Source organism: Akebia trifoliata, chromosome 11, assembly GCF_017979445.1.
Source record: "Akebia trifoliata isolate Shusen 1 chromosome 11, ASM1797944v1, whole genome shotgun sequence".
Lineage (NCBI taxonomy): Eukaryota > Viridiplantae > Streptophyta > Magnoliopsida > Ranunculales > Lardizabalaceae > Akebia > Akebia trifoliata.
Genome location: NC_141385.1, coordinates 7,768,121 through 7,795,884, shown reverse-complemented (window position 1 = coordinate 7,795,884; position 27,764 = coordinate 7,768,121). Strand labels below are relative to the sequence as shown.

At 33.7% G+C, this 27,764-nt stretch overlaps 2 protein-coding genes across 2 annotated transcripts; one reads left to right on the top strand and one right to left on the bottom strand.

Annotated features, from left to right (window-relative positions):
* Window positions 1–3,612: 3,612 nt before the first annotated feature.
* Window positions 3,613–5,975, bottom strand: LOC147390688 (patatin-like protein 6). The gene is made up of 2 exons (XM_086417056.1): window positions 4,955–5,975; window positions 3,613–4,118 (listed from the first exon to the last, which is right to left on the bottom strand). Exons 1-2 carry the CDS (start codon window positions 5,903–5,905, stop codon window positions 3,750–3,752), a joined length of 1,320 nt encoding a protein of 439 aa, XP_086273182.1. The 5' UTR covers window positions 5,906–5,975; the 3' UTR covers window positions 3,613–3,749.
* Window positions 5,976–24,446: 18,471 nt separating this feature from the next.
* On the top strand, window positions 24,447–26,575 carry LOC147390687 (patatin-like protein 7). Its single transcript, XM_086460239.1, has 2 exons — window positions 24,447–25,485; window positions 25,941–26,575. Exons 1-2 carry the CDS (start codon window positions 24,535–24,537, stop codon window positions 26,307–26,309), a joined length of 1,320 nt encoding a protein of 439 aa, XP_086316365.1. The 5' UTR covers window positions 24,447–24,534; the 3' UTR covers window positions 26,310–26,575.
* The last annotated feature ends 1,189 nt before the right edge of the window (window positions 26,576–27,764 follow it).

Below are 27,764 nucleotides of genomic sequence, written 5' to 3'. Positions count from 1 at the left end.
ATATTTTTAAATTAATTTTTTTTTAAATGTAAGATAAATGTGTGAAACGTTTTAAGAAGGGACATATCCTCTTGAATTGAAATAAAAAAGAGTATGAAATGATACAAGAAGAGACGTATCCGCTTGAATTGAAATAAAAAACAGATTTGTTATAATAATTATTAAAAAAATATTTTAAAATAAATTTTTAAAAGAGAAAACGTAAGAAAATTATTTTCCTTTTTAGGACGTAAAGGATTAAAAGTCCGAACCAAAGTCCAAGCTCAAATAAGAAACCAGTCCGAAGCCCGTGCCTGAAACCCGAAATTCAATGGATATTTGGACGGGCTCAGACTTTGGGATTATGTCTCTAGCCCGGCCCAATTTACACCTCTATGTAGTGCAGATTAAAGTAAAACTATAAATATTAAATGACTTAGGATCCAATACAGTGTCGTTAGGAACCTACGTGGCACACTTTAATTGGTCTTTAAAACATGGGGCTCATAATCAAACTGTTCTTGCAGCCCAATGTGTTTATTTCCTAATCAAATTGTGTCACGTGGACACCGTATGTGATAATTTTCACTCATACTTACATAAGTAAATGTTGAAAGAACCTGAATTAGTGGAAGGAAAATGCTAAAGGACACAGTGCAGACATGTAGGTGTGCAAAGAGAAGTTGATGTTTTTCCTCAAATTCCACATCAGCTTAGTTTTTCACAATCACTTTAGGAAGACTCTTGTGGAATGGTATGGAATAGAGAAATATTTTCTTAACTAACTTATTTAAAATTGAGCCTAAACAAGTGTCATTTTGCTCAAATGGATTACCACCTCAGCAATCCAACACCACAACCCTCTAAGTGGCTTTGAAAAACTCAGATTTACAAAAGGAAAATTCGATAAATAATCTATTTTAACTTAATCTAAGGTTTTGAAAATGGACAGCTACTGAACTTCCATATAACTCCAAAACTTAAAATTGAAATTCAATGGTGAAAAATAATTCTTTTTGGGAATTTTTTTTTCTAAGTCGCTCCAGCATTACTTGCTTAAAAATTTCTTAATAAAAACAAATGACAATTAAAGCGATATTTAATACACAGCTGATCAATGTCAAATAAAAACAAAATGACAATTAAAACCATTTTATTACACAACTCAATGTCATTTATGGTAACTTTATAAAAATCAATAGAAGTCGCCCATTAATACATCCATTAGAAAGACAAGATCCTGAGCTTCTAAGTACATGGCTTCCATAGGTCTCATCACCTTGTTAGTAGCATTGCTCTCTAGTTTGAGCCTATATGGAGTTGAAGGAAGAAGGAGCATCTCAAAAGAAGATCTTGAGTTGGAGAGACAACTCAAGACTCTTAATAAAACCCCCATCAAGACTTTTCAGGTATTATGGGTGTGCTTATCCCTCTATAGCTAGAGTTGTTATTTTATTTTATTTTTCAAGTTTTCTTGAACTACAGCATTACCACCTCCAAGCTAAAGGGGAGAAAATTGAAGGTTCTAGCTCTTGTATATGTGCCTGATTCAATATGACCCATACTATATTCTCTTATTAGATATGATCTTTCTTCTTTGGGCCTGGGCCTATTCTTTCAACGACGACAGAAGATTGACCGTCTAGATTGTTTATGACTCGGACCTAGAACAATCGATTAATAAATGAACCAAGTAACTCTACACAAACTCGATCCACATCAGGATGACCCACACCGAAACCCACCCCATTCACAGCTCTAGCTATTATGAGAATAATTATGTTCATCGTGATTGCTACAACCCAAATCTCCAAAAAATATAAAGATCTAGAATACGTGACAACTATTAGGGATTCTAATAGACCATGATTGGCTCATTGGATTTTTGGGTCTGGCTCAAGCCATAAGTTTAGGCCTTGATTAATCATCTTGATGAAAGAGCTAAAGCCGTATTAACGTAAAATTATTCATCTCCAAGCTCTTCAATCTCTATAGATAAATCTACTACTTAATCTTATCTTCAATCCATCCTTTTAAACATTGTGGAAACTCTTAGAATTTTCTATAAAAAATCTTATCATCTTCTACTTCAAAAATCCTATCTCATTTTTTAGGTTTGAAGGTTAAAGTAAGTTAAGATTAAAAAAATAAATTTTCACAAGAGGTTGAAGGTAAGTGGTTTAGGAAGATAAACCAAAAGGTTTTGAAGACAAGGATATTGAGGTCATTTTTAATTATTCTATTAGAAAAGACCGAGACCAAGGAGGCATGTAGATGTTTTGGTTAATATTTAGGAAACCCTATATTTTAAAAGTAATAACATTGCCCCTTGAGTTAGGTATTCTCTATTTAGACTAATAAGAAGCCTTTCTTCAACCCTAACAAAAAACCTTTAAACCTTTAATCCAATCATCTACAACCTAACTATAATTTCGCCTCGCGATATGAAAATCTTAGCTCCGCCCTTGGTTGGTGCTTATCATTGTGTGTTTAATGTTTCAAGATCTCCAACAAAGGAGATCATGACCTTAAAGGTATGATTAAAATCTCTCTCTCTCTCTCTCATACACGCACTTTTGTCTTGTTTCCTAGTTTGACATTTTTAAAAACTAAGCTCAATTGTTCAAAAAAAGGACAGTCAAGTCCTAGAGGACTCCACCTTTGAATCAATAATGAGACCATGGGGGGAATGCTGGCAAGCTCTGTTCAAGCCTTCTCTCAGGTCTTTTTTCTTTTTGTATATATATAATAATTAGTTTTCAATTGGAATATTTCTTGGCTTTAGTATTTTGTTATGGGTAAGCTGGACTACTTAAACCCACGACCTCAAAATTGCTTTCTAATGTGTCAAACCAATAAGACGTGCTCACTTGATGTAGATTCTCTCCTACAAAGATTAATGAAAAGTAATCTAGTGATTAGTCATCATCAACCTTTGGCGAAAACAGTACTTGGCTTTTCTGCCCAATATCAGTCATCTTCAACTTCAATTGTAGATTATTTTTAATCTATTCCAACTCATCTTAATCCATCATTTTCAACCTTTCCAAAATCCCTTGGAAAAAAAAATCTCAATTTTATACCCAAAATTTTATTATTATCTATCACTCCCCAAATCACATAATGTTCGGTTATTTTATTTATTTAATAAGCAAGCAAGTTAGTGATTAGAAATTATTGATAGTGAGTTTCGAAACCATTTTATATGGAATCAATACTCAAACTTTAACCAACTTAGTAAGTTGGTACCTTATAACCATATCTTGTGTCTTAAAGGTTGAAGTAGATAAAATCCAGGGGCTAAAGAAAGGCATGGTGATACCAAGATAAGTTTGGGGGTCTAATTCAAAATCAATTGACAATGAATGAAAAGACTCGGAGCTTATAAGGAGAGAGACAAGGCAATGAATCTCTGATGTGGAACTAAATTCAACAAAGATTTTACGGAGCAAACTCAAGGATGAAAGACATGGGTATTTAAGTCATTTTCTTTTAATCTATCCAAGAAAACTGGTGTTAAGGGGAGCCATGTAATCAAATTTTAAAAGCATAGAGGTATATCTCAATCATTGGTTAAGGCATGAAAAATTGCTACAAGAACATCATGATTCAATTTCCATCAAGAAACTCATATAGTACTTAAAACTAAAACATATTTGTTGCATATTATATACAATCAATATAGATTTGTCTCAGCTCTTCTCTGCTTCAACATGAGTGGCGAGGACTTCCAAACAAAACGAAAAACAAAAAAAAAAAATCTGAAGGTTCTAATAGGAAGATACAGTTGATGCAGTAGCAGAAGAAGTTCTTGGTGATATTTGCTTGAACACCACATTAGGGATAATACAAATTTTCCTCCTCTGGTGTTCCTTAATTAACTCTCCCGAAAACCAATCTAGTTTATCCAAGTTTGTTTTCTCTGCTATCTTCTTCCCTCGGAAGAGTACCGATTCCACATTCTTCTGTCTCAACATTTCTTCTGCAATTTCTAACAACTTCTTTCCATCTCCAACGGAATTCGAGTTGTTCTTGTTCGATACAGAATGTTTTTGGGCATCGACTAATCCATTTGCTTGAATGCGAACATAATTACTACTCCTGAACTCACCGAATGCCATGGAAACTGCTTGATCAACCTATTTAATAAGAGAATGCAAAAGCCATGATTTAGAATAAAAATATGGAACCACAGGACTTGAAGGGTAACTTTCTAGTTGATTGATCAATTTCGAGGTTCCACAATAGAGTTTTGGTCAAAATCAGAGATAACCCTCAATGTACTTCTCAACAGTATAACTTAGTATTATGTATTTTTTTTTTCAAAAATCCATCCTTTTGAAATGTGTACTAATCCCTATTGTTGCATGTCTAGATCTCACAAAAATTTTCTAACGTGCAACATAATACAATTATATCATTGCGCTCACCTTAAGAATCTATGCCCCTTCTATACCCAAAGCTTTAGAAAAAAATATATATAATTTTTAGAGGAATAGTGCTAGTGACTGCAAAACATTGCGCTCAACATTGAGTTGACAAGGAGGTGTCCTTAGAACTATGTGTTTTGCACTCATAACTCGAGGAAAATCATCTATGATTCTGAGCACACCTCCACACCGATGCAATGTCGTTAGAAGTCACTTCAACATTTTTATTTTTTGTGACATTGAAGAAAATTTAAGGGTTTTCAACAAGAGTTTGACACAAATCCACCCTTGAGTTTGAAAAACTTTAAGACATTATTTAAAATATATATATGACTGATAAAGGGTAAGTTCAGGACAAGGGTATTTGGTCATTTTACGTTAGTTGATCTTCAAAGACTAATATCAAGGAGCAGGACATCAGTTTGAAAACCTAAAGGTATCTTTAATTTTCACAAAAATGTGAGGGGTCCCTCAAAATTTAAAAAAAAAAAAAAAAAAAAAAAAAAAAAAACGTAATAACGGAATTAAATGTCTGGATTTATTACCGTGTCCGAAGCTCCTTCTCCGGCGATTTTAACGAATCCAGTAGGCGACTGTGTTAGATTCCGCATACCGGAATCCGACTCTCCGTTTCCCAGAGATACCACCAATAGATCTTCCACACCATCACAAAATGGAAACTCGTGTTTATTATTCAACACGTGTGTGATAGCCGCAGCCGTCGGATTATTCATCGCAATACCACCATCAACGGCTAGCAATCTCGTACTCCCATCAACAGATCTCATCTCAACCGCACCAGCAAAACTCGGATCTGCTGACGTGGCAACACAAACTTCCCTCATCATGAAATCATAGCCGTCCATCTCGAAAGCGTCCGCACGAGAAAACAAAAACGGTGCGCGAGTCGAGAGGTCATAGCAAGGTATCAACACCGGCTTCAGCGTATCTTTCAGAGTAGATTCTCCGAAAATCCGCCTGAACAACTTCTCCACCTTCGCCTGACGGAATATCCGACCAAACATTCCGCCAGAAGACGAGGAGTTCAGTTTCCGGCGATTGTCAACGAGGAATTGCAGAGCTTCGTCTGCTTTAAAGATCGGACGTCCATCTTTTCCTCGAGTGAAGAGAAGAGCAGCCAAGATTCCACCAAAACCGGATCCAGCGGCGACATCGAAATAATCAGCAATTCGAGCGTCAGGATCTCCAGATTTCCGTCTGAGAGAGTCCTCGAGATACGCAAGGGATTTTCCAGCGAGGATTCCATCTGTGGAGCCGCCGCCATCGATGGAGAGGATTCTGATTTTACCAGTAATGTCTTTGTTGGATTTTAGGTCTCCAAATAGAGTTTCAATGGGAGTTTCAGATTTTTCTGAGAGAAGTAGTTTGTTATTTTCGTGGCCAAAGAGGAATTTAGTTTCTAGAATTGAGAAGATCTCGTTTGTGAGCTTGTCGACATCAAAGCTCGAGTCGAGCATTGGAGCAATAGCTGCCATTGTTGCAGAGAAGAGAGTTTGATTTTCGAATAATTGCGATGGAGAGAGTGAGAAAGATGGGATGAAGAGAGTGAGCACTTGATGGGGTTTATATAGAGGTAAGAGTGCGCATTTTAGCAACGAGTGGGACGAACATTCCTTTTACATTATTAGTAGGCGCCAGATAGTTTTTTTTTATTTTTGATTGATGGAAGGATTGGATTGACCAATGTGCTTGCCAGTGCTCAATGGGGACTCTTGGTTAGAACAATCTTGACCGTTGGATATGATTTTAAACTCCCAAATGATTGTGATGGTTTATGATCTACAACATTCTACAGTAATTTGAAATGACACTTGAAGTAGCACTCCAAGGTGCAGAGAATCATCGATTCATATCTCGAGAAAAAAAATCTCCCATGCTACTTCTAATTAGGGACATTAATGGGTCAATTCTCATTCCATTCTCAAGAACACAATACATTATCTATAAAAACATAAATAACATAAATACAAATTGTTCTTACTAATATATGATTTAACTTTTTTTTAAAATTAAAATCCAATTTTTTACTAGTAATAAACTTATTAGAAAGATAGAAATCATAGATTAAAATACATAATTTATATGAAAACATGAAAATTTTAATGTGATATCTATTTACTTTAAAAGGTACGAAAACCTTTAATCATTTATAATATGAAAAATAAAAATGGTAAAAAAAAACAATTTGACTTTGGGTATAAGCTATCCATAGTTCCTTTTAGAACCAATCAAACAAAATAAATAGGATTTTATGTTTTTTTAAAAATGTCAATTGTTACCCACAAAGTGGCAGGGTTGAAAACAATGGATTTGAATATAAGATTGGATAGATTAAAAGGAATTTACCATGTAAAGTGAAGACCTTGAAGATGGGTATGTTTTTTTAAAAATTAAGACTGGATTGAAGATGAGGACATTAAGGTCATTTTATATTAGCATATAAGAGAAGAACAAGGTCACTGAGGTATATTATCAGTTTGAAAACACAAGGGTCTCTCACATTTTCACTAAAAAAAAACAGAGGGGGTGTGGTCTAAATCACCCAAAATATTTCTACCAACTAATGTAATTGCGGTTATTAGTTAATCATTGATGGGACTGTGACGGTCCAATTAAATAATATTGTTAGATAACCCGTTCGTGCAAACAACATGTTAAACAAGCAATTTTTCTTTTTTTTTTGATTTTTTATTCACTTGTCGGTGTCGTGAATTATTAAATGGACTCTGTTAAGACCTTTCAATTATACGTTCAAACCAAAGGTGACTTATCATTCTTCACACGTCCAAGTACTCCAGCTGTGGAAAAGTGGGAAAAAACTTTGCAGCGCTCCACCCACATCAAAATTTCGAAGAAATCACACGTGGCATTTTCAAAGAGGTGTTTCAAATTTTAATGAAAATGCAAGGGCGTGAAATAAATTTAAAATGCCATGTGTCTTATAACGAATAAGCTTCCTTCACAATTTGAAACGGGCTGCTCCCTTCAAAATTTGAAGCAGACTGCCCGTTTCAAAGTCAAGGTCGAAAAAGTGCATTTGCAACCATCTCACATCGGTAAAAAAGAGTAACAAACCACTTTTCTAACTACTTTCTTAAATGTTAGGGTTAGTGGACTCATGAAAAATGACCAATTGAAACACAATCTCAGTTGTCAAAAAAAAAAAAAAATCCAAAAATCAAAATTTATGATAAAGTCTTACTATAAATGTTCTATCTTGATTAATAGTTTTGTGTGTGTGTATGTGTGTAATTTAATGTTTGATTTGTGTATTTTTATGTGAGACATTTTTCTTGAGATTACAGATCAAGACCTTCTTCTAAATATAATTTTATGAAGTTTTTTATGTATAATAAGACTAATTTTAAATATTAGAAGACCAACGGGTATGGTCTTCTAATATTTTCTTCTATGTTATAATAAATTTAATTTTTTTAATGTTTTTTATTATTATTTAAGTATGATATTGGGCACACCCAAGTGAAAATACTTGGACTTAGCATCTTTCCTATTTTTTAAATGAATTCTTTACTTATATTTAAGGTAGATCAATGTCTCTAATCTGTATAAGAGTCAATAAAAAAAATCAAATTTTCAAAATTATCTTTTGGGTGTTTATTCATATCATTTTCTAAAAAGAATGGTGACGACTCTAAATCTATATAGTGTCAATCTTCGGATCACAAAAATCACATATCTACATGACTAATTTTATATTCATATTTTTTTCATCTAATTATTTGTTAGCTTATTCATTTACGTTTATTATGTTATACATTTTTTTAGCCATCTTTGCCTTTACTTGTATTGTAGACACAATTTTCTTTTTTTCCCTTATTTGATATTACTTGGTCATAATCCTATCACCTTCCTAATCCCATTTGCATATCGGTTAGAATGAACTACATATGAGAGTTAATCACAACATTTTAAGGACTGTTGTTTTCCCATGTGGTGTAGGGATGGACTTAACCATTTTTTTAAATAAGTTGTTTATCTAACTTCTATATAAGATCCTTAGTTACTCTCTATATAAGATAGATTTTGAATCCTTACCGTACACATGACATAATCTAAGAGTGATTGGAAGATTAATATCTCCATCCAACATAACTAAGTTGAGTTGATTGGAAGAGTAAAGCAAAGTAAATACTTAGGATGAACTCAACCATTTCTCATGTTGGACTAAGAGAGTATTCCAAGAATCTAGAAGTAATAGAATGATTAATTAGATATGTCAATCATATTTTTTCCTAAATCGTTAAATTCCTATTTTGTGTGGACTTTCTTTTAATTATGACTAAGATCTAGTAAATAATCACTTTAAGTCTCCCTTAATAAATATAAGGGTGACGTTTTTAAGGGTTAGTCAAGGAAGGAGAATAACTTATAAATAAAAAAAGAACTCATGAAAGAAATGTATTTTTGGACAAAACTAATTTATTAGTCATTATTTTTTTATAATTTTTATTCTAATTTAAACATCAGAGAGTATTTGACAGGTACTACACTGGTATCCCAACTTGTCGGATGAGGAAGGACTCAAAGTTAAAATTATCGTTGAGATGTTCGAAATAAATTCATAAATTACTCTCATACTATCCAAATCAATCCCCTATTAATTAGGGCCTTTTCTTTTTCTCATTTTTTTTAATCCTTGAATCTTTAATTCTGATTGTCATTCTCGTTTCTCATCTATCTTAGGAATATCTAATTAACAATATAAACTTGTTTATAAATTCCTTTCCCTTCCCATCTGCCTTAAGAAACGTACTTCAAGATAGAATGTCACAACTGTGGGCTTGGTGCCTCACTTGCATTAATGCCTCTAGGGCATCGCCTCACATGTAATATAATAAGAGTAAATTTAAGATATTAGAATTTAATTCTCATACCCTACATTACGATTCACACCACAACCTGATTCGGACCCTGATTGTGTGGTTGCTGTGTCACTTTCAATCAACAACTACTGTACCATTTACTAAAGGTTCTTACACGTGTGAATAATGCAATGTACACTGTTCTGCCGACTACCACACGAGTAGTCATTGTAGTTTTTCTACACAGAATCACAGATACTAGTAAGCTGGTTTAAGTACTAAAGGACGATAATACTGTTAAGTTACCCTACACACATTAATGCCTTTCGGCACTACTTTTGGGGTCCATGGAATTCTGGTTATTTGTCAATCAAATAAGATTTGATGGGAGTCTTTAAAGCTCCAGTTGGCATCTGTTAAAATTTGAAGTCAGCTCTCTATTTTCTTTGCTAAAAACCTTGGGATCCCACACGTGAAAAGTCCTTATTCGTCTCTTACACAAGCAACTAACATCATCAGTCTTTCAAGTTTTGATTTCTAGATTTTCTTAAAAGTGAGTAAAATATTGATGATTTGATGGAAAGATTGTGCCAGTTGGCACTTTTGGTCGTGGGGTCATTGTACTGGGTTTGTTAGAGTATTTTTACATTTTAAATAATGGTAAAATTATTTTATATTTTAAATTATAAGGGAATAAACTCTAAATTTTAAAAATAAAAATAATCATTTTGTAAGAGTTTCTTAGTTAGTAAGATTTGAAATCTTACCAAGGGTCATATATCAAGTTCATATTTTTTTTTCTTTCTAATCAAGTGAAGGATATATAAAGATAAATAAAAAAATCGATGGGGCCTTAGGCCCATTACATTTTTTTAGTATAAAAGAGGCCTATCAAAACATGCAAAGTTGCACCCTTCAAAAACTTAGAATTTGTAGGAGTAGTTTTATCAATCGTGTTCATCAAGACCACACATATATTCTATTTTAGTCATTTTACTTTCAACCTTCAAGTTTCGAATCAGTTTGTAGCTAAGCTTTCAGTAACAAAACTAAGACATGTCTCTCTCTCTCTCTCCCTCTCTCTCTCAATGAATAATTCTAATCCTTCTAGTTGGAACCTTTAAAAGTTGGTTTTTAATTTTTTTGAGAACTCAAAGCGTGATGAAGCTTAATCAAATCTCTTTACATTTCTTAAAATTTTTAACTTTTAAATCAAACATACTTTTTATTTTTTAAAGAGTACTTCTTCTAAAGTTACTTTTTTTCTGTCGTTACTTTTAATATATATGCAAATAGATCCTTAGCTTCTTACATTTGTGAGAAGTTGATATGTTCATAAAGAATTTTGTTCAATCCTTCTTTTCTTTTTTCTCAAAATTTAAAATTACCTCACAATAAAATTGTCGGCACGGGATTCATTATTATCATTTTGTCTTTCACTTTTCATAATATCCCAAATAGTTACCCTAAATGGATTGCAATAGTTAGTACACACCCATCTTCACATTTATATGTGATAATAGCCTTACTCTCTTTCTCTTACGATATCGACTTGTCTATGCTAGTCTCGTCTCTTTCGTTCCTTTTATTAAGGTACCGACCCATTGGCATCAGTTTCGCCCCCAAAAGAGGTGGACCATATAATGATATATTTCTTTATATAAATTTAATATTTCATTTAATTTTAATATTTCTCTTTCTGCTCTTACTGGTAGTTGAATTAACGTAGAGAAGTCTTGGAATCTTGGGTTTGCTGGTTGACGAGTGATTGAAGAGGACAAGAGAATAATGTATTATTGTGATAGCTGTCTATTTTCATATCTTATAACAATATAATATATCTAATGGCCCACTAGAATTTAAGTCAATTATATTCGAAGGACATTGTACATAATTGTACAACCTCACCTGTACCTGATCACTGAATGTTAGGAGAAACATTTAATCAAACTGTAAAATCCTAATGTATTTATAGTCGATCCATTATTATACTTTATTGTGTGATTTACATCAATATGATGTGTATCGTCCCACAACCTTACAATGAGTTAGGTACAAATCGTCTCTTTAGTTTACAACAAATGTAGTGCTTTATGTAATCAAAGTGATCGTCTTCTGAGATTTTCCAATCACTTCACATAAGACATATAAGGTTCATCTATTTCAAAATTACAAAATTAAAATTTTGTACAAAAAAAAAAAAAAAAACAGACTTTAAGCATCATTTTTAAAATGATGTCTTAAAAAATTAGTGATGTCTATTATTCAGATGAAAGAGTGCGTGTAAAAAGGATTTTACACTAGTTTTTTTCATAAATTAATGTCTAATGTCCTATATTTTTTTGCGTAATTTCTTTATCAGTAAAAAAAAATACACTTTAAATTTAAAAATTGAAGTTTATTTAAAAGAAAATGATGTTTAAAGTCTTTTTGAAGTAATAATGTCTATAAAATTTTGAAGTCTAATTACATATAAAGTGCAATAAATAATGATAAATTAATTATAAGTATTAAGATTTAGAATGATATATAGGTTGTACCATTGTTATCGACAAAAATCTAATTTATGAAAATCAATTTAGAAGATCAGTGATTACCCCTTTTTATGAACAATATAGGTTCTCTGTTATTCCAATAAACAATCTCTCTCTCTCTCTGAGGGCAATTAGGATTTATTTTTTAGTTTTTATGGAATAATACACACAGTTAGAGAGTCCTTCTTCTCTTCTTTTTTTTCTTTATAATTTAGACAGGGAGACCTAGTCTCCTCTATTAACTAGTTTCCTACTCATCATTGATACCCATTATAACGTTAAGAGGACTCCCATTTTAAATTAATAACTTAAATAAGTTTTCTTTAATATTGGCATTCATGGATATGTTATAATTTAAAATTACCTAATTGATTTTGTAAAATTGAACTCAATGGGTTATATCAATTGTAGACACCCAAAACTGCACAACCACAGCGTCATTGAATGGTGGTGACTCTATATCACGTAGTAATTCAATCACTGAAAATTCGGCCACTACACTAATGAGAGTCGAACATTCTCTCACTTGACCTATTAAGACTTTGTGATACTAAAAGATATATTTGACCGAAAATATTGTAATTTTTCAAAATGACTTAATTTAGATTTCATCCATAAAACTTAACACGTGATCACTACTTATGAAAGTTGTCAATAATTCCAATCCAATTGGTTCCACTACGAGCCATAGATCAGTGCCATACAACTCCCATGCACTATGAAAAATCCTACCCAATAATAATTACTGGGGAAACACAATGGCTTTCTCATAGCCAACAAAATGACCCCTCTAAATATCTTGTCAAGATATTTTTTTGTCGTTATACATCTAAACGTATATAACATTCCAAAGAAATATTTTATAGCAGAATCAACAATCTCAATTACAATATCCATTGAATATATATCACCAATTACATTATGGGTTGTCAATAAACTAATAATCATATACAACAGTGCTATTCAAATTTCAATTTGACACCAAATATTTTTGACCCTTCTGAAAGGACCGAGTTTTCAATGCACTCGTGCTTGGAACCGTTAGATTTCTTACTAGTCTTAGGAGGATAAATTAATCATTGTAGTATTATCATAATAAATCTTCAACGGCCTTACAATAAAGTTAACAACACCAAATCCCAAAATAAAATTCTACAAACATAGAATATGATTCGTGATCTCAAAGTACGCCACGAAACTCCACTTCCATTGTGGATAAAGTTATACACTACTTCAAGCTTTTTGATGAAATGACCCCACGAAATGGTTTTCCTACTATTGACGTACCCAAAAAAAAACCTATGAATCTGAATATCCAATCACATCCCATTGATCCAATTTTTTTATAAGTGAACATGTAATCCTTTGTTCCGTGAGGATACCTCATTACTCTTTTTGTATTTAGCTTGGTAAAAGTACGAGCAAGCATAAAATGTTAGGAAATAGTTTATTATTAAGTTTTGTGTCACCCAAATCAAACTCATATATAAGGGTGATAGTGTAGTTGTATCATTGATCGTGATTGGCTCATGATTGACAAACTGACGATCGATACTCATCTAAGATGGTAAGTGATTTAGTGACCTTTTAATGAGATTAATAGATTAGATAAATATCATTAATTTATTTTTCTAGGAAAATATCATTAATATATAGGTCATTAATGAAGTTGCAAAAGATCAATTAATTTGGATTGAAGTGTTACAAGTTTTAATCAATCGGTTAAATATCTCAATCGATCAAAATAAAATTAGTGGTAATTGATTTAATTTTTGATCGATCGTACTTTTACAATAGTTCTATGAAGTTTCTTTAGGATATTTTTTTATTAATCAAGCTGGTTTATCATCTATTGAAAAGTTTTTGTGATTAAACATTTTATAAAATATGAAGGCAATAGGAAGAAAGAGAAGAACATGGAAAGAACTAGACAGACTAATGATTTACAAAAGCTACTTTATACAATTTAAACCAGAAGGAATTTTCCTAGGTACACCTCACTAAAACATGTACCAAAAGAAAAACAAAACACATTTCATATTATTTTAAAGCTACACTCGATAAATTTGGAGATCTAACTCAAAATCAATTAACAATGAGTAGAGAGGCCTAAGAAGTTATTATTAGAGAGAGAGACAAGGCAATTTGTATTCGATGTGGGACTAAACTCAACTAGCCCTTGCATGTATGAGCCGAATTGAGCTGAAATATGTAGAGATATAATTTAGATGACGTAAAGAAAAGAAAGACCTGCTCTGATATCATAATAAATTTGGGGTCTAACTCAAAATCAATTGGTAATGAGTGGAGAGGCCCAAAAACTAATAAAAAAAGAGACAAAGTAATTTGTGTATGATGTGGGACTAAACTCAACAACACTCATTCATAGAAGGACAATTAAGATAAGTGATAAGACCATTCTCAAGGTTATAACCTCTTCAACCCTTTCTTATGCTAACAACTAACACCACCAAGTTTAAAATAAAAAAAAATAAAAAAAAGCTACTTGTCCATGTTCTCTTACTGAGGTACAACTGCATGGAAATTTTTTAATATATAAATATATATATTAAGATAGGAATGAAACTACGAGAAGGAAGAAACCTCGAATCAACCTAATTATTAAATTAACATAATGATTAAAATATTTAAACATAATGATTAAGAAACCTTACAATTGTCCTAATGTTGGAAAAGTCGGTGGTAACTTGCAACATGTCTTAGGTGATAGAATTTTTTATAACTCCGACAGGAATACGTGCGTGAGTGAGTTTTTCCAACATTATCCTGCTGACTAGATCTCGGTCTTGGATTTTAAGGAAGGTAATTTAAATATACCCCCCTCCACATTTCGGTAAATATTTGATATACCCTCTATTTAATGCTCCTTTGACCTTGGTCCCCTCTTATCAATTAATGAAAATGATCTAAATTTCCTCATCTTCAACCTTTAGTCCAAAATCCTTTTTTTTTTTTTTTTTTGTTAATCTGTCAATCTCTATAATAAATTATTTTTTATTCATTCAAAGTAACATTTCCTTAAGATCAAAATCCTTGAATTTTTTTTATCAAAATTTCATCATCTTCTATTTCTCAAAAAATCTTATTTTTCTAAAAAAATTCAAGGATTTTCTACTAGATCTTGTAGAAAATCCTTGAATCTTTTTTATCAAAATTTCATAATTTTTTATTTCTCAAAAAATCTTATTTTTCTCTTAAAGTTTGAATGTTGAAATATATAGAATTTTACAGGTTGACGACAAGGAGAAAAAAAAATTAACTAGAAAGTTGAGTGACTTGTGTTGAGAAGAAAAATAAGGGATTTTAAGTATTTACAAGAGGTTAAAGATGAGGGTAATTAAATCATTCCACATCAGTTTATAAGAGAAGACAGATGTCAAGGGGCATGTCACCAGTTTAAAACAGAGGGGCTATCTCAAATACATCAGAACATGGAGGGGTGCTTCTAAATCACCCTGTTAATAAGACAATGGCGTCGGTGGATCTGTAAGTAAGAAGAGGCAAAGAGGGGTGCGTGTATCTATGGAAAAGATTGTGAGGGAGAGGGGCCATATTGGAATTTTGTAAGTTTCTAAAAACAAAGATCTCAGGAAATATTCGGTGGGGCTCTGGTTCATGAAGGCAGGTGGGCTCTACACTCTATTTCTTACTTTTGGTCCAAGATTATTTTTATCTAGACAATTAACTCCGTGGACAAATTCTTTGACTAGGACTAAACAATGGTGAGTCACCGCGATCGTAGGAAATCTTGGCTAGGATTTGGTACCTAAGGACTCGTGGGCCCTACACTCTCATGTCTTCCATTTGCTCGCAAGGATGATTACCGTCTTGGAAAGCAGATATTTTCGCCTCTTATTTCGAGGTAAAGTTTGAATAGTAATTTAACCTCTCGGATTTATCACGACTTACCTAATATGTGTGATTTGTGAGGTATTGTATGTACTTTGAGGATCTATGTGAGATAGGGTGCTTTAAGATGTCAATTGCCTTTCCCTACTAGTTGGGTCTATGGGTTTGAAACTCGTCATAAAAAATAATAATATATATTAGTATATGTGGTTGGGACAGTACTAAATTCTCTAAATAATATGTCTATCAAATGTGTGGATACAAATACGTGCATGATTGATGTATTCCTTGAGATACATGCTTCAATACTCTTGGGTGTGCCTACACCGAGCTCTCCAACGTCAAGTCAATAAGCTAATAATTTACCTAAATTTTAGGGAGTGAGACTACCTACTTATTTTCCTTCTGATTATCCTTTATTTATAAAATAACATACACAAGGAGGAATCTTGATCCTAATTTAATGAGTTGTGATAATCTGACTCCCCCTCCCCTCTGACATACTCTTTTGACGTGGCATGTGCATAAAACCATAGATTTGTTTCCTCTGGATACACAAGTGCATATCACCATAAATATGTGTATTTGTTTATGCCGAGAAAAGTATCTATGGTTCCATGTACATGCTAGAGGGGGAGTGAGAAAATCATTATTCTAATTAGATTGCTCAATTTTCTCTTATCCAAATAAGATAACTTAGTTTAATAGAATAATATCCATATTGGAATTCCTTATTTAACTTCCAAAAGCCTGCCCAAAATAAAATATTGATCCATTGATTTTTCAGGATCTGGTCTGATCTTGAAAATTTAGACTTAACGGGGACGGATTCCTGATCTTATGAGCTATGCATCCATGTATGATGCTCTGGCATTTGATCTTTCAAGTGCATCTCCTTGGGACACTACCACGGATGACGTAGAGATCATGCCCCAAATCACTATGTGACTCATGTCCTCATCTCTTGGCATGAAGATTACACCCCCCCCCCCCCCAACCCAATAGCTCCCCTCTTGGAGACACGAAAGATTGTCCAATTCTTTGAGAGCACTGCATTAATTTCCACTTGCTACATGTCATCGTATGTTTCATTTTCAAGTGCGTTTCTTGACAAAATGTCTTAGTTTTGGCGCTTTCAATGTCGATCGTCTCTGCATCTCCTCGATGTGCATTAAATTTTAACTACCACACGGAGTTTCTATAGCTTTGTTTCGTGAGTATGTTGTTAGGCGATCACCTCATTTCCTATGCGTCGTAAATCACAACCATGTGCCATGATTGCTTTGATTCTCTATATAATCCCTCACCATTCAATTTCTTGCGCATCTTGATATTCTTTCCCTATTTGTACCCATTTTTCCCATTTCCTTCTTTTCCATTCTATTGCACTCCGTTTTCGAGCCATGCTAAAGACTTCATTCATTTGTCCAGCCTTCCTCGAGTTCTATCGAGCACCACTCGAGCCTTGTCACAGTGTGTTCAAGACCTCCTTTTTCACCACCCCTTTTTTAAAGTAAATCTGTTTAGAAATGGCCAAAGGGATATCTCATGTTCTTGCCTGCCCTCCCATGGAAGAGATTAGGGAGGACTATGGTATCCCTACAACTGCGACAACCTCATTCACCATTGAGCCCCCCTTTACACAAACCCTAGAAAATGACACCCATATGGTGTTTTAGGGGAAATTCAACTTAGGACTAAAGGACCACTTGAGCCCATTGACTAAAAATGTCTTGAGTTTTTTAAATTACCCCAGGTCAGATGAGAGCAGAAATTTCTTCCAACCCATCCAAATGATCAATCTCATTAATGGTCGGTTCAAGGAAGGCCAATAACTCGACCTTCCCTTATATTAAGGCCCAGGTTGTCCCGAGGAGATGCCCTAACAGACCGGGCTATATTTACTTTTCTAAGAGGAGTGGTTAGAGGTCCTTGTTCTGGTTTCTCAGCTAAGACAAGACTATTTCATAGACCCCATCTTACAGCACAACAAAAGGTCATGTAATTAATTTACTCAACAGTGGTTGTTAGATAGTGATTTTGATTTGATATACAAGTCTTTGCTTGATCATGCAATATATTTATATGATTTCTATAGAGTTAAATATTTGTTTATCTGACCCCCATTACTTCTGTCCAAGCTTGGATGTGGACCTATGCATCCCTGCCAAGTCTTCGATGTTCAAGTCAAATAAAAACTCGCGAAAGAAGTGTATTGAGTCTATTCCAAGATTCAAATTGCATATACTGTTTTGGTTGAACCCATGACCTTTTATGTAGCTGTTGTTATAACCTTCATTCCTTGATTTATGCTTGAGCTGTTAACCCTTGTTTTTTTACATGATTTTAGCATAAGATGTTATTTTAGTTATAACAGCTAGATCTTCCAAAAATCTCTATCCCGCGATTCTTATCCCATCTTGGTTTAGATGATAAGGTTATTTTTCAAAATTTCCTTCGACTCTGAATACTCAAATCTTTTAGTCGGACCCTACGACCTTAATTTCATGTGTCATAATTTCATAGGGTGGAATTTTACCTCCCACAATTTTTATAATAACATATATAAACTCTGGAACATATATAATCCTCTTCATCATCGGGTTCATTATCCAACATGAAAGCAACACGCGTCTTGTCAAATAGAAAAATATCTTCTCTTTCAACTCTTGTAATGCATCACTTCAAATCATAAGAATTTGTTAGTGTTAGAAGGAGCGTAAGAGGACGGTTCATTTTGCCAATTTCTTCAGATTTGTTGTGAGTCCTTAACATGGTTTTAAAACTTGTTTTAACGTCTCGTCTCACCATGAATGAGACCAAGTCATCTCGGACGAGTTTTTTGATATGTTGAGTTGTCTCATTCAATAATGAGACAATTAAACGATCCAATAGTTGTACATCTTGTCCGATAAATTTGACTTGTCTATCCATCTCGTTTGTGGACGATACCGAGATATATTGGATGAGTCATATTGGTCTTGGACGAGATTTAAAACCATGGTCCTTAAAAACATCATCCATCCACATGTAAAAAGAGAATGGATAAATCAAACAAATTAAAAAATAATAAATATTTTATATCATACCAAGGAAAGAGAAGAGAAAAAGAAATAAAAAATCCCCTCACCCACCCCCAAAGCACATGTACTTAATTAAGAGATAACCAAACACATTTATTTTATTTTAGAGCTACACCCATACCCAACTACCTAACAAAAGGAATCAGAAACCTTAAATAAACCCATTTTTTAAATTAACCAAATGTTGGATAAATGGGGTGTAACATGTTTTCGGCTAAGTAGACTTTTTATCAGAAAAATATATCTAATAATATTAAATAAATAATATACAAGTTCACCCAAGTTTCGTCCGACAAGATGGAATACGTTCGTGCGCCATTAAAATACCTACAGCTATATAAGACGGTGTCGATGGTGTTTCCAACATTATCTTGCTGACCAAATCTTGCCCCTCAGATTTCTTTTATCTTCTTATAGGACAATTGCGTCGGTGTATTTGTAAGGAAGCAGAGGCGAAGAAGGGGTGTGCGTGTATCTATAAAAGGAGTTGTGAGGATTATGTGATATAGAGATGATTCTGTTGCTGAGCAAATTCTTTGAATGTGACCAAAGTTGTATTTTTAGACATTTAGTCACCAAGATAGGAGGAAATCTTCGTATGGATTTGGTAACCGAAGACTAGTGGACCCTACATTCCATTTCTTACATTTGGTCCGATTAGACAATCATCTTGAAAAAGAGAAATATTTGTTTGATGTCTACTAGTAAAGCTTGAAGAGTGATTTTAATATATGGGTTGGTTTTGCAATTTTATTTAACCAAAACTTCATTTAGGGTTTCTATATCTGGCATATTAGTAGATGTGTTTGAGACCATATTAATTTCTTGATCATATGATTCATCCATCGAATGGATTCAAAAGAATTGATTCATCGGTTCATTTTTTTTATTATTTTAATGAGTTTAGTAACTTGATGCTGGTGGGATTTGAACCCAGGCCTTTGATATCATCACCCAAAGACTTTACCAACTAAGTTAGCTGGCCCTTGTTTCAGCCGTTTAATTTTAAAAAATGATGAATAGTTCAAGTAACAAATGAATAGTTCATAAAAGCCTTCTGATCCACCCAGAAATTCATCATTATGTCAGTTATCTTGTAGTCACTCGTCATTCTTTACTTCATCATCAACCTTCTTTAGTAGTTCAGTTTATGTCAACCCATTGTGCTCATTTTTTTCTCCATTCTTTGTCAATAGATTTGTTGTTAGATATTTTCTATTTAATTTTGATTTATTTACTTAAAAGTAATTTATTTTAAAGTTTCTAAAAGTTTGAAATTTAAAAAAGGTTTCTTTAAAAGTAATTGTACCATTAAATTACTTTTGTATTTTTATAAATTTCAAATGTTTTAGAGAGAATTCAAATTTCTTCGAAAAATTTAGTATTGTGGAGACTTAACTTTATACCTATATTTTTTAGTCCCACAAGGAAAAGGAATAAGACTTACCTCAAACTTATAAAGGATTATTCACTTATAATATTTGTTATTTTAGTAGAAAGACTTTGTTGTATGTATCGATGGCTGGTTATTGCGTTCGCATATGCATAGGCGCACGCGCAATGTGCAAAAGGGCCATTGGGTGTTTAAGGCACTTTAGATGTGAACTTTACACTTCATACGTACACATCATCGCAGGGAACATTGGGGAGTTCTTTCCTATTTGCTAAGTGTACCATCAAGATTCGATATTGACCTTTGGATGGATGATCAAGATGATTGATGGTTTTGAGTGGTCGATCGTGGTTAAGACTGTGGGTCAACATGGTTTGATCATGCAATGCCTTGTCAATAGATATGATCATAAGTCAAATAGAATTGATCGTGAGTCAATAAGGTTTCTGTAACTCATGGTGCCTATTCAAGGAGGCACAATCACTCTTTAAATTCATATTTTTAAACCCTTTCATGGACATTGAAAAAGTCACAGGTTTCTTGCAATTTTAAAATCTCTCTCTCTCTTCTCATCTTGGGCATAATATCTTAGTGTTCGGATCTCTTTCTGTTAGTGCAAAAATAATGGGAGATAACAGAGAGATTGGGCTTAGTTGTATCCTAGGAACGTGTTTGTTAGAACCATTTTTTTCATTCTCAGTTTAATTTTGAAATGGGGCAAATAACGATTAAAGAAAACGTAGTTACAATGTGCCTCGAAGAACAATCAATATTCTTTTATTGCTTTCATACAATTTTTCCAACATTTGTCACTTCTTTGTCTCCCAAACATAATAATACTTTTGGTAATTTTTCATTCTATGGCATTCTAGAATGGTGATGATACCAATCAACCTAAAATTGCAATTTGCAAACAACAATATAACAAATATTCTCTCTTGATTTCTGTCATATAATTATTGTAATTCGTATTATTTGGACCATAACCCATCCAATGGGTTGATGTACAGATGTTATTGATAGGTTTTTTGAATCTAGATTAGTTTGTATCTTGATGGTGCCAGTCAAGATGTACGGACGCTAGCTAGTACGTACGGATGCTAACGACGAACATGTCAGTCCTACGAGGTCACATTGCAATGTTGTATTACACGTCAAGTTGCTAATGGCTCCTGATTGATCACCAAGCCAACATGACGCCTTAGTTGCTAATGGCATAATGGGAAAGCTCTTACCTAAGAGGGCTCCGTTTGATGAGTGAATGGCGTGCACGGTGCTGTGAGATCAATTCAAACAGGGGGGAGTAGTACGAAGTCAGGGTTTGGCAGGCTTTTATATCTTAACGTGAACATCCTATAGGCTACTACTCCACGGAATAAAGGGGTCAGCTTCACTAACATCACCCTTATAGGTTCCTGGATTAACCCATTGTCTCATGTTGACCTCCTTGCTGAAATTGACAAAAACAAAAAAGAAAGTTAGATCAGGACGAAGAACCATCTGTTACCTCAATTGGCATTTCTTGTAACAGATTAGGAGAGAGAGGTAGGAGCACTCTATATTAGTCTAGTGGTCCCTTAGAAGGGACATCAATCATCCTATACTTAAGATCCCCAACTATCTGGAAACATTCCCTTGGAGTTCCATTATCTCTCACAGTCAGCCCTCTCAATCACCTGGCCTCACCCCCCTTTGGTCTCAAATCTCATGATCAGTCATGTCTTGTCTCCTCCTTAACCAAATAATGTCTATAAGTTTATTTAGTGGACATTGGATCCTAGTCAATCCATCAATTTTATGGATAGTAGAAAAACGTAATAACTAGTCACATATATAAAGAAAGAAAAAAAGAAAAATATGCCAATCAATGGTCTTGTACGGTAAAGAGGAAATAAGTGTGAACTGACTAGATGTGATGAAATGTTTAAATCAAATATTGAAATACCTAATAGAGCTTCATCGATGTTATGTTTACTTATATTGTTATTCTGTAAATATTTAACATGCTTATCTTTGTCATTTAATCAGAAATATATAAGCAACAGGAGTTTATTATTAGGGTTTGAACCAAGCTTAAAAAACATCAAAAAAAATTTTAATCATTTAGCCAAGTAAAAAAGAATAACTTTATAGATGATTTTTTCAAAGAGTCGTGCTAAAGTGACCCCATTGTGTACTTTCCTAACGTGGAGGTGTGTATGAACCATAGATATTTTTCATCGAGATATGAGTGAAAAGCATAAATGGTTATGTGCAGACCTCCACATCAGGGGAAATGAGGTCAATTTTTAAGGTCTACTTTAGCATTATTCTTTTTCAAATTTCAAATGCATGTGATTAATGAAACATACTGTGGAGACCTTTGAAATGGTTAAGTTATATTTTTCTTATAAGTAAAAAATTAACCAATAGAAAAATAAAGAGTTTTAGAACAAATAAATCGAATTTATTACTTTGATTTAATGTACTTGTGAATCTGACTTAAGCATTGGACTTTCCTTTATAGGTAGGCTAGTACAAAATATTGATGCTCTAGAATAAGGATCCTGATTGGGTTGATTATGTTGGGAATCTCGAGATAGGATTGAAAGAATAATTCCTCATAGAAAAATGCCCCCAGCTAGAGTTATTTATTATTATTATTTTTTTTTCAAATGGGGGTTATTCAAACTAATGTCTGACTAATGGGGTCGGGTGAAGCAGGGCCTGGACCAAGGCATATGGGTCCCTCCATGGGCACGTGCAATGCCTGCACATCACATGCACCAGGTAAGTGAGAATACGCCCCTCTTGGGTGGTCTCAAGAGGCCACTGCCCATTCTGTGCAATTGATACTACTAGATTACCTAGTGTGATACTACTAAATAACCCAGTGTGAATGATGAGTGTCAATGGGTACCCAATTACCGATGTTCCCGAAACTGATTAATTGATTTTGGATCCATTATGAGAGACCTCCATTATTTTTCGGATCGGCTATCAGTAGTCATTCTAAGAACTCATTAAGAATTGGGTCTCCATCAGGTAAACTGATAAATATGATTTATTATTATTATTATTATTATTATTTGAGATGATATTCATATTTATTATTTAGTAGTACAATTAATTAAGATGATGTTTATATGAGTTTTTTGATGAAATCTAGAGGGTTGTAGCGTTGGATTGTTAATGTAGTAATCCATTTGACCAAAACGACCCTTAGTAATTAAGTCAAAGTATTTTTATTTTTATCTTAACAGGTACTCGATAGGTACCCAATGGGTATTGGGTATTTGTTCAATTGATTCTTATTTCAAGAGTCTCATATCTAGAACCGAAACTGATGTTTAAGTTTGGATCCGATTCTAGATATACATGGAAACGACCCATGGACACATAAGAGTGCTCAAAAAAATTTCTATCAGGTACAACCATACCAATTTTAAAAAACAGGAAGAATAATTAAGTCCCAAAATTATTCTAAACATATAAACAATTCAATCATCATTCTAAAAATCTGATAAACATACATGATAGACCTTAAATAATAAGAAACCTAAGTTTGATAAGGATGAAGATTAAAAAATTTATAACAAATATAAAAATAATCAATGCATTCAATGTCTTTTGACAAATGACTATTAGATTACCAACTAACGTGATTAATGATTTGGAAGAAGTTCAAACATGCTTCCAATGGCCAAGGATGCTCAATTTTTCTAAAGCTCCACTGAATAATTAGACAAGTATAAGGTAGACGCACGACGATGAGAAATACTAAGAACACTTTGCTTACTAACTTAGCAATCCGAGACCATGGTCTTATAGATTTCGTGAAAAAACTCATATTCAAAAAAAAAATTATTTGAAGCTTAATCCGAGTTTTTGAAAATGAATGGATACTGAACTGCTATCTCACCCCTAAATTTAAAATTAAAATTCAACAATAAAAAATCATTTTTTTGGGATTTTATTTTTTAAAGTTCATAGAATTTTATACTCTACTACAAGTAGCCAAGCATGTTTTAAGATGCCACAAGTGTTGTCCAAGGACCCTTAGTAAAGTTGAAATCCTTACTAGCTTAGTAAGGCTAGTCGAACTCAAAATACTAAATACTTTCTTACTTGTACTTTGATTGATTCATCAAACATCTAAAAAGATGCAAATCTCTTACGGTGAAAATGTAAGTTTGGGTCGATGGACAACTCATCAGTCAATTCCTCTCTTCCAGATATACAGCGCCGATTAATCGCTTAAAAGGAATGTTCGTCTCACTATCCGCTAAAGTGCGCACGCCTGTCTAATTCCAACTATATAAAGCACCTCAAGTGCTTACTCTCTCTTCATCCATTCTCTCTCTCTCTCTCTCTCTCTTTCAAACTTCAAGATTCGAAAATCAAACTCTCTTCTCTGCAACAATGGCAGCTATTGCTCCAATACTCGACTCGAGCTTTGATGTCGACAAGCTCACAAACGAGATCTTCTCAATTCTAGAAACTAAATTCCTCTTTGGAAACGAAAATTCCAAACTATTTCTCTCTGAAAAATCAGAAATTCCCATTGAAACTCTATTTGAAGACCTAAAATCCAACAAAGACATCGCTGGCAAAGTCAGAATCCTCTCCATCGATGGCGGTGGCTCCACTGATGGAATCCTCTCAGGAAAATCTCTTGTGCATCTCGAGGAATCTCTGAGACGGAAATCTGGAGATCCTGACGCTCGAATTGCTGATTATTTCGACGTCGCCGCTGGATCTGGTTTTGGTGGAATCTTGGCAGCTCTTCTCTTCACTCGAGGAAAAGATGGCCGTCCGATCTTCAAAGCTGACGTAGCTCTGCAATTCCTCGTTAACAATCGCAGGAAACTGAATTCCTCGTCTTCCGGCGGAATGTTTCGCCGGATATTCTGTCCGGCGAAGGTGGAGAAGTTGTTCAGACGGATTTTTGGAGAATCTACACTGAAAGATACGCTGAAGCCGGTGTTGATACCTTGCTATGACCTCTCGACTCGCGCGCCGTTCTTGTTTTCTCGCGCCGACGCTTTAGAGACGGACAGCTACGATTTCATGATGAAGGAAGTTTGCGTTGCCACGTCAGCAGATCCGAGTTTAGTTGGAGCAGTTGAAATGAGATCTGTGGATGGGAGGACGAGATTGCTAGCCGTTGATGGTGGTATTGCGATGAACAATCCGACGGCTGCAGCTATCACACACGTGTTGAATAATAAACATGAGTTTCCATTTTGTGATGGTGTGGAAGACCTGTTGGTGGTGTCTCTAGGTAACGGAGAGTCAGATTCCGGTAACCGAAATCTGACGCTTTCGCCTTCTGGGTTCGTTAAGATCGCCGGAGAAGGAGCTTCAGATACGGTAATAAGACCTGACATTTCATTAAAAGCTCTTTTTTAGAAACCCTCAGATTTTAGTGGAAATTTGAGATACACATTTTAATTTTTAAAACCGATGGCATACCCCTTGACATGAGTCTTTCATGGAAAACTGACACAAAATGACAAGATACCCTTGTTTTTTTTTCAATTATGTAAAAAACAAATGCATTCAACCTCTAGAAAAGAGGTTTAAAGATGAGGCCATTTTGGTCATTTTTCAAGGATGTATAATTCGTTTAAAAGCATGGATACTCCTAGCTCCAATTATTTCCCAAACCCAGATAAATACCTCAAAATTAAAAAAAAAATTAACTAGAAAGACAAAAATACCCTTCAATTCATGAGTATTTCCATAAATTTCTTAAATCTACGAAAAGAAAAAAAAAATTTGGGATTTTATTCTAAATCATGGCTTTTGCATTCTCTTATTAATAGGTTGATCAAGCAGTTTCGATGGCATTCGGTGAGTTTCGGAGAAGTAACTATGTTCGGATTCAGGCAAATGGATTCGTGGATGCTCGAAAGAATTCTGTACCAAACAAGAAGAAGTCGAATTCAGTTGGAGATGAAAAGAAGCTCTTAGGAATTGCAGAAGAAATGTTGAGAGAGAAGAATGTGGAGTCAGTATTATTTAGAGGGAAGAAGATAGCAGAGAAAACAAACATGGAAAAACTAGATTTGTTTTCCGGAGAGTTAATTAAGGAACACCAAAGGAGGAAAACTTGTATTATCCCCAATGTGGTGTTCAAGCAAATATCACCAAGAACTTCTTCTGCTACTGTATCAACTGTATCTTCCTATTAAATCCTTAGATTTTTTTTTGTTTTTTTTTTTCGAATTGCTCGCCACTCGTGTTGAAGCAGAGAACATAGGAGTCAGAGCTGAGACAAATATATGTGATTATTATTGATTGTGTATAATATTGTAGAATTACAAGAAATATGTTTTAATTTCGAGTAACATGAGTTTTAAGTACTAGATCGAAATTGTATTATAATGTAATGGTATATGTAACAATTTTCAATGTCTTAATGAATATTTGAGAGACCCTTGTGTTTTTTAATTGATAATATGCCTCCTTGACTTTGGACCTCTTTGATAGATTAAAATCACGGATATCTTTAATCACATTAAAACCCCTTAATTTACATATCGGAGGTTAAGTGCGATGGTAAGGAGTGACTGGGTTTGCTCCTCAGGTCGTGACTTCAAGTCTTTATGTGTCCCTCCATAAAAATGTGATTACTTAAATATTATAACATGTGACAGGGTGTTGGATGGTGTGTGCAACCCCAAGTAGATTAATCTTACCAAAAGTGGGGATACTCCTGGGTTACTAAAATTAATTATTTGCAATGAGTAATATGTTATACCGATATGAAGCAAAAGATTAAATTTTGAGGGCTTTTGACTAAATATTAAAGATTTGAGCAATGTCATTTTTCATTAATTTATACTGGAAGAAATTTTTTTTCTTTTAATTTAAAATATTGATTGAGGGGTATTTGAAGATTACATGGTAAAATAATACTCCAGTGATTTTGAAAACCAAGCAACATGAGTATACAATTGTAAATTACAATTTTCTTTGTTTTTATCAAAATGATCATAATTATATTAAATTTAAATATAAAAGTGAGGGCATTTATGACCACTCAAACTTGAGTGTCGAATCCACTTCGACTCCAACTTCTATCATTACAATAGTAAAGATAAGTAAACCAAGGTCATGAGGGTATGTCATCAACTTGAAAACAGGGAGTTCTCAAACATTCACTAAAATGTGGAAGAGTATCTTTAAATCGAAAAAGGAAAAAAATTGAGGATCTCTCTTGGTCAAGTAATGGATCAATCTTCAAGAGTGATCCATCTAGAACAACATCCAACATGATCTTTGGAATTTAATACCCTGCAATAAAAATGCCCAAATACTATTAAGACATAAAAAACATGGTCAAATTCAAGGACTAAAAATGCCAACAGTTTGAAACTTTATGGTACTCTATACATTTGCATCAAAGTTGGACTCACATCTTCCAAGCTCGCAAGAACAATTTTTGGATTTCACTTACATCATGGTGCGAGTCACAAACTCTTGACATTGCATTATGTTATATAGGCGAAAATAGCAGGACATACCAAGGGCGACTCTATGGTTTCAACTATACAATTATAGTAAATATTGTAATTTTTGGCACAACTTTTGTCTCAATTTCAAGGTGACTGATAACAATGTTTTTCATCAAAATAATCAATCAA